At 33.1% G+C, this 12,815-nt stretch overlaps 1 protein-coding gene across 2 annotated transcripts; it reads right to left on the reverse strand.

Moving 5' to 3' along the window:
• Window positions 1–374: 374 nt before the first annotated feature.
• LOC111918101 (kinesin-like protein KIN-7O) lies at window positions 375–9,859 on the reverse strand. 2 transcript variants are annotated; one of them, XM_023913764.3, is made up of 40 exons: window positions 9,615–9,859; window positions 9,124–9,213; window positions 8,934–9,052; window positions 8,670–8,783; window positions 8,516–8,597; window positions 8,327–8,394; window positions 8,169–8,243; window positions 7,933–8,078; window positions 7,751–7,853; window positions 7,267–7,347; window positions 7,094–7,162; window positions 6,884–6,943; window positions 6,630–6,791; window positions 6,496–6,552; window positions 6,156–6,395; window positions 6,006–6,071; window positions 5,774–5,923; window positions 5,589–5,699; window positions 5,425–5,493; window positions 5,220–5,351; window positions 5,026–5,139; window positions 4,773–4,862; window positions 4,584–4,652; window positions 4,324–4,485; window positions 4,128–4,241; window positions 3,965–4,012; window positions 3,799–3,867; window positions 3,530–3,670; window positions 3,324–3,437; window positions 3,165–3,251; window positions 2,887–3,090; window positions 2,638–2,805; window positions 2,350–2,556; window positions 2,117–2,206; window positions 1,906–2,046; window positions 1,723–1,820; window positions 1,559–1,637; window positions 1,105–1,200; window positions 955–1,026; window positions 375–881 (listed from the first exon to the last, which is right to left on the reverse strand). In XM_023913764.3, the coding sequence occupies exons 1-40, from the start codon at window positions 9,736–9,738 to the stop codon at window positions 672–674; spliced, it is 4,491 nt and encodes a 1,496-aa protein (XP_023769532.2). In that variant the 5' UTR covers window positions 9,739–9,859; the 3' UTR covers window positions 375–671. The 2 variants fall into 2 exon arrangements, with proteins under 2 accessions (XP_023769532.2, XP_023769531.2); XM_023913763.3 differs by having other exon boundaries at window positions 1,105–1,203; window positions 9,615–9,858.
• Between the last annotated feature and the right edge of the window lie 2,956 nt (window positions 9,860–12,815).

Genomic DNA, 12,815 nt, shown 5'->3' on the forward strand with positions numbered 1-12,815 from the left:
TTAATAAACGCAACACAAAAAAAAAAAAAAAACCGCACCGCAAAAATAACTACACCATGCGGTTTTGAAAATGAATTAACCGCATTTACGGTTAGTGGTGAGATTTTAGCTAATAACCGCACTGAATCGCACCGCGCTCACCCCTACCTACAAATGTTGCTACCCAATAAAATTATGACAAGTGTCATCATTCCATATTTTTTTAATTAACTCATTAAGGTTATATTAGGAATATATCAAATAAGATAAATATGAATAATGATTTGTCATAATTTTAATGGGTAAGAATAATTATAGACATAAAAAATAAGAGGTAATTTAATTTCTCATTTACAAATTGTAAATTTCGTCTCAATTCCACTCTAGATGAAATATGAAAATAGATATCAGGTGATATAAAATTATAAATGTTTCCATTTTCTCCATCACATTTCAAGTCTTTTCACAAATAGCATCCATAACCAAAGTAGAACTATTTGCATTACAAAACAGATAAAGACTTTTATTACCCTTCTTCTAAAGCTCTACCTTTAACCATCTAGGAGATGATTATGCAAACACAATAATGATATACCAAACGTGTGGTTTTTGATTTCATTTACAAAAAAATGTATATATATATATATATATATATATATATATATATATATATATATATATTGTATTGACGATTACTCTTTGAGAAGAAGGTGCTTTTTAAGGTTCATGTTTTCAGTTCTACAACATACCAACTGTTCCTTTAACTTATTTGTAGCCTCTTCAAACTTTTTATTCATGAACTCTTTCTCCTCCATTTCTTCTTTACACCTCACCCTCATTCCATCCAACCTTGTTTGTGCTCCATTTAATCTCATTCTCAACTTCGCTTTCTCTATATTACCCTGTTCAAGTCAAAGTCAACATGATTACTAAACACTCAAAAAAAATACATTTTTCAAGAGAAAAAAAACTTACACTGTGTGTTTTGGCTTCTAAGGTGGATAGCTTCATGGTCAACTCTTCAACTTTAGCTTTCGCATTCAAAAGCTGTTAAAAAAATATAAAGAAAAAAAATTAAGTGAAAATTCCAAAAATATCAAACGGCTTTGGTTTTTAACTTTTTACCTTGTCATTACATGTTTCCATGAGCAGTTGTTGTTCTTCAATCTGAGCCACTAACTCTTTTCTTTCTTTTGTGATCTCAACAATTTGATTCAGTAACTTCTGGAGATACACAGAATTGTTGACTATTTGACCATTTGAAATTTTTCTCATTTTGCTGATAAAAATTTTGACCCTTGGTTTTCTTTTTAATTTCTAAATCTTTTACCTTTTTTTTCAAATTTATAAATTTACGAAAATACCCTTACAATGTATGATTCAGTCAATTCTGTAGATACACAGAACTGTTGACTATTTGACCATCTGAAACTTTTGTTGTTTTTCCAGTAAAAATTTGATCCTTGGTTTTCTTTTCAGTTTCTAAATCTTTTTTTTTTTCAGTTTTATGAACTTACAAAAAATACCCTTACAAGGTTATATATCGTAATTAGAAAAATAAAAAAGTATTAAAACTTACATCTTCTGATGTTTTCTTCTGATCATCAAGCAGTATAAGATCATTCTTCAGTCGGTCAATTTCAAGTGATTTCTCCATACTGTATCAGGAACTTAATCATGTCAAAAGACGAAAATGCCCTTGTCCCTAAAACCTGAAGAGCACTAAAGGATATAGGGGCAAACCTGCATGATTTCTCCACTTCCACTTTTTCTTCTGAAACAGCCAGCTTTTCATTGATGATATTGTATGTTTCTCTGCAAGCCTCCAGTTCATTCCTCACCTTAAAGCAAAAAAAATTATAAATTATTAAATCTCTCTTTTATTATATATAGTTTTTGATTTTGATAAATTGTTTTGAATATTACCTCTGACATTTTATCTGTTAACAAAGCAATCTCAGCATTGTATGACTTTGATTTGCTTTCAATGGCTTCAATTGAAGCTTTTTGTGTTGTGGACCATATTGCCCTTTCCTCCTCAATTGCCAGAAGAGCATCAGTAAGTTGCTGCATTCCCGTTATAAAATGTTATAAAGTTGATTAAAAATAAAATAAATACATTTATCAAATTAATTACCATAGCCATTTCTTCCTTTTCCTCCATCAACATACTAATAGAGCTATCTGCATTCTGATTTTTAATTGCTGCTTCTTCCAAGTTTGCCCTCTGAAACAATAATAAGTTTTAAAAAAAAAAATCAATATGAGAATTTTAAAAAGAAAAATGGATGGAATCACATTCCTAAGGAATGAACAATTCCATTCCTTCCTTGATTCAATCATACCAAACACTATTTTAGAAAAACTCACAAGACTTGAAACCATTTCCTCAAATCTTTCCAGTTCTGAGTTTGAATACTCTAATTTATCAGATAATTCTTCTACTTCTTGTACTAAACTTTCAGATCTTATGACTGCTTGTTGACTTTCATCATTAGCAGTTGCTAATTGTTCTTCTAGAGAAACAATAGTTCTCTCCATATCAAATGCAAGCACTTCTAGTTTTCTATACTCTTCCTGAAACAAATAAACAAGAAACATTTTTTATGAGTAATTTTCCTTTTAAGTTTAATCTAATTGAAAACAAATTTTTATCACCTGATCGACATGATTCACAAGTCCTTTCCCTTTTCTTGGTTCAAAAATATTTGAGCTTCTATCAAGAACCGAATCACGCCTTGACTCACGTTTGTTCATATCACGTTCAAGAATCATTTTCTGACTATGCAAACGTTTTATTTCTCTCTCTGCAGATGCTTTTTCACCCTACAAACGGAGGGTAAAATGGTAAATTCGGTTAATACTTGATTACCACATTAAAGATGAAGAAATAAGTTAAGTTACTACCTCTAGCTTTGTTTTTTCTTGAATGGTGTTTCTTAACTTTGATTCTGTTTCTTTCAGTTTTGCTTTTGTTTTCTCAAGGTCTTTTCTCATACTTTCCTTCTCTTTAGCCAAAACAGAAGTTGATAAATGTCCTATCTCATTTTCTAGTGTTCTGATTTCAGTAATTAATTCGTTTGTTTCTGTTTCATATCGTTCAGAAAGCTCCTGAAAAACATAAATAAAGTTCAGTGGAAGGGAGAACATTAAGTTTTATTAAAAATGAGAAATCAATGACATACTGTTAAAGCCTGTGATGAATTTTCACCACTTAAACAAGCTTCTTCTAGCCTTTTTTGAAGATCCTCAGATTGATTGCACATAAGAAGCTGCAAAAGAGGAATGTCAGAATTGTTAGGAATTGAAGATGATTATAAAAGAAATATGGATATGGAATATACCTTTTCATGTTCAAGTTCTTCTACTTTGGCTTTCATGCAAGAATGGAGTTTTTCATAGTCACAAAGTAGTGTTTTCATTTGAGTGAAGTCATGGGAAGAGAAAGATCTGACATCCTGTAAAAGTTAGCAAAATTGTAAAACCTCTTAGAGTCTTATTAGTGTATAAATAATAAATATATAGGTATAATGAAGTTGAAATTACTCACATCAATAAGGGTGTTACAACTTTGTAAATGTTCATCCATCATTGAAGTGATGGAGTCAACAAGGGTTTTTGACTGTTGAATGTCAAATGTAATTTCTTCAATGTTTGTTGATAGCTTTGTCAATGCTTCAGAGTCCTCATCCTATATGGCATTGTGTGAGTCCTTTGTGTGTTAAGAGTAATTATGAAACTAATATTCATTCTCAAATCTCAAGTAAGAATTATTTATGAAAATAGGAAGATGCATGCATTAAGTGTTGTAGTGAATACCATTGATAAAGTAAGTTGTTGATGAGCCAATTTTGTGTCCTCCTGTGAAGCCAAGAGCTCCATGTATACCTACAAGAAACCGAATTATATGATTAAAGCAAGAATACAAACATATAAAAAACACACACACACATCTTCACTATATAAAAGAAAAGAAAAACAAAACCTCTTCATGCTTATTGCTGGCATACTTATCTGAATCCAAATTTTCCATCTGCATTACAATGTGAAGAAAAATTAGTGAGTAGTTTTAGAAGATTCAAAAAGGATTTCAGTGTTGTTGATTTATCTTTAGATTGGTGTTGATATGGAAGCAAAATGGAACATACCTTTTCATGCTCAAGTTCAGCTATTTTCAGTTTCATGCAAGAATGAAGTTTTTCATAGTCACCAAGTAGTCTTTTTATTTGAGTAATGTCATGGGAAGAGAAAGATCCAATATCCTGCAAAATGTAAAGCAAAACTATAACTCCTTGAAGTATTAGCATATAACTTTAAAGGATTAATAAATTTGAAATTACTCACAGATATAAGGTCTGATAGGGCACTACAACTTTGCAAATGTTCATCCATCATTGAAGTGATAGAGATAGAGATAGACTCAACAAGAGGTTTTGAATGTTGAATTTCAAATGTAATTTCTTGGATGTTTGTTGATATCTTTGCCAATGCTTCAGAGTCCTCATCCTACATGGCATTGTATGAGACTCATGTATAGAGTAATTGGAAAAAAATTCATTCGATCAGGCTAAGTTTAATACTTTAAAATTCAGTTTAGTAGATACCATTAAAGAAGTAAGTTGTTGATGAGCATAATTGGCATCCTCCTTTGCAGCTAAGAGCTCCATATATAGCTACAAGATACCATATAAACTCTGATTAAAGAAAAAAAATACCAACTTATATAAAAAAAGAAAAAGTAAACCATCTACACCAGATAAAGAAAAGAAGACAATATGCTCATGAAGTCAAACCTCTTCATACTTATCTTTCTGTTTTTCTAATTCAACAACAGAATCCAAATTCTGCAAACTTGAAGCCTTCTCCATCTCCAACACTGAAATCTGCATTACAACGTGAAGAGAGAGAAGAAATTACATTTAAACAATCCTTGTTTCGATTGCAAGTGTTTAATGTTTTAGCTATATTTCTCTATTTTAGATTGTAACTATCGATATTGTCATTTTGACAACATGTGAGGAAATAAGGAAGCAAAATGGAACATACCTTTTCACATTCAAGTTCATCTACTTTAGCTTTCATGCAAGAATGGACTTTTTCATAGTCACCAAGTAGTCTTTTTATTTGAGCAAAGTCATGAGAAGAGAAAGACCTGACCTCCTGCAAAAGTAAGCAAAAAGTGTAAGTAATCACATAGTAGCTTATAATTTTAAAGGCTTAATGAACTTGGAATTACTCACAGCAATAAGGTCTGATAGAGCACTATGATTTTGAAAATGTTCAGACTCAAAAAGGGCTTTTGACTGTTGAATCTCAAATGTGATTTCTTGAATGTTTGTTGATAACTTTGCCAATGCTTCAGAGTCTTCATCCTATATAGCATTGCATGAGTATCATATGTTGAGAGTTATTGTAAATTAGTATTCAAAATTTCTCCACTAATACCATTGAAGAGGTGAGTTGTTGATGAGCCAAATGGGCTTCCTCCTGTGCAACCAAAAGCTCTTTGTATAGCTACAAGATACCAAATGAATTGATTAAAGCAAGAATAGCAAAATATATAACAAAAAGAAAAAAAGCAAACCATCATAAGGTCATGAAGTCAAAACCTTTTCATACTTATCAATTGCATCCTTATCTTTTTCTGTTTCCAAATCTACAACAGGATCCAAATTCTCCAAACTTGAAGCCTTCTCCTTCTCCATCTCCAACACTGAGATCTGCATTACAAAATGAAGAAGTGGTTCATCAAAACTCATCTAAAAAGGGTGAAAGATAAAGGACAAAGACAAACCTTTTCCTGAAGTTGTTTAATAACAAGAATCGCCTCTATTTCCATTGAACTTTTATCAGTATCGGATGTGTATTTAATCTTATGTTCATTATCTAAAGCATCCGCAAGTCTTCTTGTTAAGTAGTCTATTTGTATTTCATTCGTTGTTCTCTTCAACATAAAAAATAGCAACAATATGAGAACAAAACATACTAAGATTATACATAAAAAGAGAAGCAAAAAGGATAACAACCTCAGCTTCAAATTCCATTAACAACTTTTCATATTCTGCTTTCACTTCTGTTAATTCCACACTTTCCTGAAAGCAAATCTTGCATTGTGTAAGAATTGTGAAACCCTTATAAGTTGTGGGATACCAATAACTTTCACAATAAAAACTAACCATGGGTAAGCTTTTTTTCCTGTTAGATGCTTTTTTTCTGCTTGTGACATGCATCAGTGATCTTTGATCTGGAAGACCAAAGTCACAAAAAGACACACTTTTACGATCTCTCTCCTGATTGCATGCATTTGAGGTGTTATCATTTACTAGTTCTTCAAAAGGTAGAAGTGGCCCTCTTTCACGTTCACTTCTAACAACAGGTTTCATTGCAGAAGCTTGTGTTGGGATAGTGGAAGGTAACTGAAGAATATTGCATAATATGACATACAATTAAAGCATACTCTTATAGCATATAAAAGGAAACATCTGGTAGAAATAGAATATATATATATACAGATACCTCATTCATCATCTTTTTTGGAAGTTTCCCTGGACACCAAGTATCACGCCTCTTTTCCTTTTTGGGAAAAGTTTGGAGCAAACGTGTTATTAGAATCAAAAAAAAGGGAAAAACAGAAAGTTTTGAAATCAAACCTTCTTGTGATAATAAGGAACTTCATCTCTACTTGAACTTATAACCATAGAACTCAAGTTCTGGATCTTCTTTGCTTGCACTTGCAGCATCTTATCTCTTTCAGCTTGAGCTTTCTTTTCCTCTTCTAACTCCAGAGCTATTCGCTCCCTCTCCAATTCACTCTACATTACATTGTTATTAATTTATTATATACTTATGTATGTATATGTATGTGTATGTGTATGAATTTATGTAAAGGTAAAGCTCTATCCACCTGCAACAATGTATTCCGCAAGTTGAGAATCTCATCTCCCAAGTGCTCTGAATGAGAACCCTACAAGATTGTATAAAAAACAGAAAAAAAAACAGAAAAAGATTATGCCAATAATGAATAGTGATCAGTACTTTAAAGGGAGGGTGTCTGGTGTCATACTAAATGGCTAAAGTAACAGTTTTTCATGAGCATGGATGTCAAATGGCAAACCTGTAATTTTGCTCGAAGCTCTTCGATTTCTTTCTTTTGGCGCTTTAGTAAAGCAGCATCTGTCAAAATCTACCAAATAGCAAGGAATATAGAATGAAATCAAGAGCATAGGGACTTAAAGAAAAGAGTAATATACTAATATGAGATTATGTCATTTTGTGTTGAGAAATAACCTCATTCACATGAACACAGTTAGTGACACGTAAAGCTCGGCTTGCAAACTGAAGGCTGCTTTTAGTCTCATCAGCATGAATCTGCCATTAAACAAATGTATTTGAAACTTGAGAAAAAGATATAAAGATATCAATGTTTGTGACACCTAACTTGACATGAAACAACACTCTTACAATCAGAACTAGTTATGAATTATGATCTGCTTACATGCTAGATAGAAACCTTAATGGAATACTTTAGTGTGAAAATAAATGTCACTGAAATATCTTGAAACTTAAAGTAATCACTTTGAAATACAGTAGTACAATACCAATCAAAAAAATGGACTATTAACAAGTTTCAGAACCTCATCTAGTAAGTTTACTCTTACCCTTTAATAATCTTATCCATAAAAACTCAAAATAACTAGAAGTTTTATTTAGTTATACTATAAAAATTAAATCTTCCAACACTATTTGTATAAACTTAAGCTATAAGGTTCACCTGTGCCAAGGTAATGTTACATATGATGGCTGTATTTGCATTCCCACCAAGTGCAGGCTGTAAAATACGTGTGAGTTTGCTGTCTCGATAGGGAACATGACCCCTGTATTAAACAATACAATATAATTTATAAGAATAGTTTTAGGAATTACTAAATTACCCTCAGGGACATCTGAACCTACCCTTGACTCTCAGCACCTTCACTTAGCTTTTTAATAACAGTTCCAAGAGTCATCAAGCTTTTGTTGATGTGGGACCCTTCTTTCAAGCGAACACCTTCTGCACCAGTCTTTGCAGCTCTTTCTGAACCCGCAAGGTCTACCAAATTCTTAGATGACAAATAAAGAAAATTTTAAAATAAATAAATAAGGAAAATAAACATATTAAAGAAATAAATAAAATGGTTACAAAAGAATACCAAAACAGATACACGAACAGCATCACATGAGCTCTCTGATAATTCGTCTTCAACTTTATCCCTGCTCTCAATAATCTATAAAGGTAGAGACCTTTTTTAATGAACTTGAAAAAGGTTTAAGTAGAAAAAAGTTTAAGAGGAATATGAGAATATTATACCATGCGGAAAATTGTATGAGACCTACTGCTGTGTAAATTCATATTTGTCTCCCCAATATGACGATGAGCTATGAATTATGATTACAAATAACCAAGTAGAAAATTAGATCTTTAAAACTATAAAGAAAAATAAAAACAGTAGGAGTAGATAAAATGTGAATACATGAGTAGAAACTAGAAAGTAATTACCTTCACCAAAATCCATAAATTCAAGCACTTGTTTTGGGCTAGTAACAATTTCTTCTTTTAAGCCAGCAACAAATATGCCACGCTACTTGTGAAAATCTAATTAGAAAAAACAAGCATATACCAAAAAGAGGGCAAAAAAGACATTTAACTTTACCTCAATGCTTTCATGGATTTGCAGCCTTCGGTGTTCTGGTGCCAACAAATCATTGATTTCCTCATTGTAGATCTCCATGTAGGACATCCTTAAAAGAAACTCACGATCCGTTTCCTTCAAAAAAAACATTAAGCAGTCATCATTGTATCAGTTTGGATGTCATTTCATGATCTTGAAACTTCTTTTCCATAATAAGAGGGAAAAAAGGGAACCTTTATGTTTCACATGGTTGATAATAGAAAGTTGCAAAAGAGGTAAAGCTACCTGTTGTATCTTGTCAAATAGATCATGTACTGCTAAAGGGATGACTCCTGGTTCAACACTAGACCCACGCATTGTATGTGTTTTGCCACTGTTTGTTTGTCCATATGCAAAAACAGTGCCTAAAGAGAAGGTAATAAGACAGATAAGTTGGAAGGTCGCATTGATAAATCACCAGATATTACAAGATTACCATTGAATCCACCAATAGCTGCTGAAACAATAGCTTTAGTTCTTGACTCATAAACATCCACAGTTCTACAGTCCTCGCTAAAAATCCGGTCTGTGTAATTCACCAAAAAAGCAAAGTGTTAGAAATTAAACTTAACATTGATCTTCGAACTGAAATAGCTCTGTAAATATTCAAGGGAAGTCCATGTATACTCGAATTCAACTCGTGTGTACTCAAAGTTCAACGCAATCGAGCTCAAATCGTCTGATTTAGACTCGGATAACTTACATCCCTACTTTTGACATCTATAGTCGTAATTAATTTTCGCACTTGTTCGGGAAGTACATGGACTAGTTCTAAATTGAAATTGTTAGTTGATTCCAAACTTCGTGAAGGAAAATCATAATGATATTAAAATTCACATTGATACTGGAACCGGAGGAATAACTCAGCCAAAGAACGCACACCGCCTCATCAGTCAAAATCGTGCGGCTTTAGAAACGAAAACTTACCGAATTCAAACTTGGTGGTAGGGTTTGCGAACAAGATCGAGTTGCCGGAGATTCTCCAAGGACTGCTCTTGGCATCTTCCGACGACAGCGGTCTTGCTCTCACTGCGACGTTGATTCTCTCCATGGTTGCTCGGATTGGAGTAGGTGGAGAGAGGGTTTGCTTGAACTTGGTAGATATTTCGAAGAGCAATGGCTGCAGAATCCCCTTTCCCGCCTTCTGCAATCACTGGTCAAATCCTCATATTTTGGCGATTTGAAACTAGTTTTTCCAATTTAAGTTGAAGTATTGGTCCCTGTTATTTACATGCATATGCACTTATAGTCCAAGTTTGAATCTTTGACACATATCATCCTGTGTTTCCAAAAAGTTGAAGCGGTGATCCGTGAGACTAAGGCCCTGTTTGATATGCGTCTGATCGAGTCGGGTCAGACGTTTTTTTTTACTCGGTCAGCAAAAAGTGTTTGTTCATCCAAACTTTGGGCGTCTAACTCGCTAAGAACGATCTGATTCGGTCCGCTAGAAAAAGAAATTGATTGGAAAAATAAAAGCAGTTTACCCTTGCCCCTTAACGCATGTTCGCTATCCTCTTCAACCGATTGATCGGTTCCTTCCAACACCAACGGTCGTCTTCTTCTTTAATCGATTGTATGGATTGGATTCATAAAATTGATTTTCATGAAATTGAGGTAAAGCGCAGGGCTTTTGAAGACGCAACTTCTGAAACCGGTGACCGCTTCGATTTCCAAAACAACATCTTTTTCCCAGGTTTCTGTTCATGGGTTAATGTTTTCTTTAATTATTTGTTGTATAATTGTTTAATTTTTGTTGGATGTAGTTGATTGAGTCGTTGATTGTTAGAAAGAACTTAACGGAGGCAGACTCTCTTGATTTTCTATTGCAAGATGCCAATGAATCGCTGATAAGTGCTTTTCTTGTTCTTTTGAGAGCCAAGGGTGAAACTTATGAAGAAGTAAGTTCAAAATCTTGTTCCCCAATTCAATATAATTTGTTGACTTTTATGGCCAAATCTTCCTTTCTGTATCATCGAAAGTTTGTGATATTATGACTTTAGCAATAAAATGGGTTATACATTTATGTTTTTTTTAAGATTAAAGCTTTGTTTTTGTTAAAGTTGTTTGGTAATTTAACCCAGTACTCTTCATAGCTCTTGATTTTCGTCTTCTTTGAAAAAGGTCTTATTTTACCATAAAAGGTCAACATATTCTCAATGTGTGTATTTGACAAAAACATAAATTAAGATGTAGATGATATTTGTTGTCCATTTGTGTATTTGGACCGCAGTTTTAAATCAATGTGTATTCTATACATCATCAGTTTAACAAAAACATAAATAAATAAAAAAACATAAATTAAAATTGTCATTGAGCTTGTTTTTGGGTGGTTTGAGATGTTTAAAGAGAGTATGATTCACTTAATGGTATTCAAGATTTTTTACCATGGTATGATATAAACTTCCATAGCAGATGAACTTTGAAATGACCAATTTTCATAAACTTTGATTGATTCCCCTCTTGTAATCATGATTACACAGGTAGTGGGATTAGCTGGATCCACGTTTAAACACCGTAAAAAGGTAGAAGGGGTATTTTGGGTACAAAAATATTATATGTTTTTTATTCTAAATGTTGAATCAAATTTGTGCTTTGAAATGTATGTTTTTATAACTCTTCAGCAACTTCTTCCATCACTGTGTAGAGTAGCAGGGTAAAAGAGTCGTTTTTCATCAGTAAGCACATTTAGTTAGATGTACAATCAAACAACATAATTTCTTACCTAGTCAGGATTTCTTACCCAGACAGATCTTTCCCATTCAACACTTTCTCAATCAACAACTATCAAACGGGACCTAACTCCGTTGAAATGCTTTGTTACATGTGCTCCTCACATGAAGATAAAATTATTTTTTTCACTTGTGTCCTCTTCTTTTGTCGTCTATTTATAATTTAAACTCACTTCCTTAGTTGCTTCTTCTTCTCTAATTTTACGAACATCAAGCACATGATAATGAAACCCAAGAAAATGATGATTTGTGGGTGTGGTAGCAAAGCGGTAATTGTCACATCGTGGACCAATCTCATCCTATGTCATATCTTTTGGTGTTGATCTCGATTGTATTCAATTGTGGTTTATCAGATGATTTGATCCCCTAATGTACCCTAGGGCATGTGTTGTTATTTCAGGACTACTAAGGCATATAAGTTGGAAAAGTCCCGTCAATATGCCAAGAAATACAAGTTCATGTTCTTTGCTTCCCGTGTTTTTTTTCATCTTTGTCTTTTTCTTTCAGTTATAACGTAATAACCAATTTTATTCTTAACGTCATATTCAATATAGTTTTGGAGAAATAGCATTCTTAAAGAACACTACAATATATTATCAAGAATAACAATTTGTATGAAAAAAAAAATCATTCTGATTCATTGACATATTATCTTAAGAATCATGTAACAAGTATTACAAATGAGGATATCATTCTTCTAAGAATAATTATTGAAAATCATGTAATAAATATTATAAATAAGAATGGATAATAATGAAATTTTGTCATAATAACATTATGTTAGAATGTGTGACAACCCGTAATTTCTATCTTGCAAAAGTCAAACTTATCAATCAAAGGTCAAACTTATTTCTTTTTATTTGTAACATCCCAAAATTCAAGGCCAAAAATTTCGTTTTTAGATGAATTATAACATAAAAACCATCGGTATAAAAACATTCATAATGATATCTCATGTCACAACCAATATGTCAATAATCCAAAACATGCCACCATAAAAACCATTTTGTCAAAAGTAAAATAAATCAGAGTACATTCTCAAGAATCTCATAATGTGGAAATCCAACGTGTGTGTATGATGTGCAGCTACCGCGCCAGCTACTTCCCCTTCACTGAAGAGGTACTTGAAACAAAACTGAAAACTATAAGCACGAAGCTTAGTGAGTACCCCCATCGTACCACATACCATATAATCACATAACATGCATATACTGTCAGGCATATCTGGGTACCCGACCTACCCCTTCGGTCCTCTCGACCAGATACTGCCTAGCATATTTGGGTGTTGGCCTCCCCTTTGGTCCTCTCGAGCGGATACTGCCTAGCATATATGGGTGTTGGCCTCCCCTTCGGTCCTCTCGACCAGATACTGCCTAGCATATCTGGGTGTTGGCCTCCC

This window comes from Lactuca sativa, chromosome 6 (assembly GCF_002870075.4).
Source record: "Lactuca sativa cultivar Salinas chromosome 6, Lsat_Salinas_v11, whole genome shotgun sequence".
In the NCBI taxonomy this organism is placed as follows: Eukaryota; Viridiplantae; Streptophyta; class Magnoliopsida; order Asterales; family Asteraceae; genus Lactuca; species Lactuca sativa.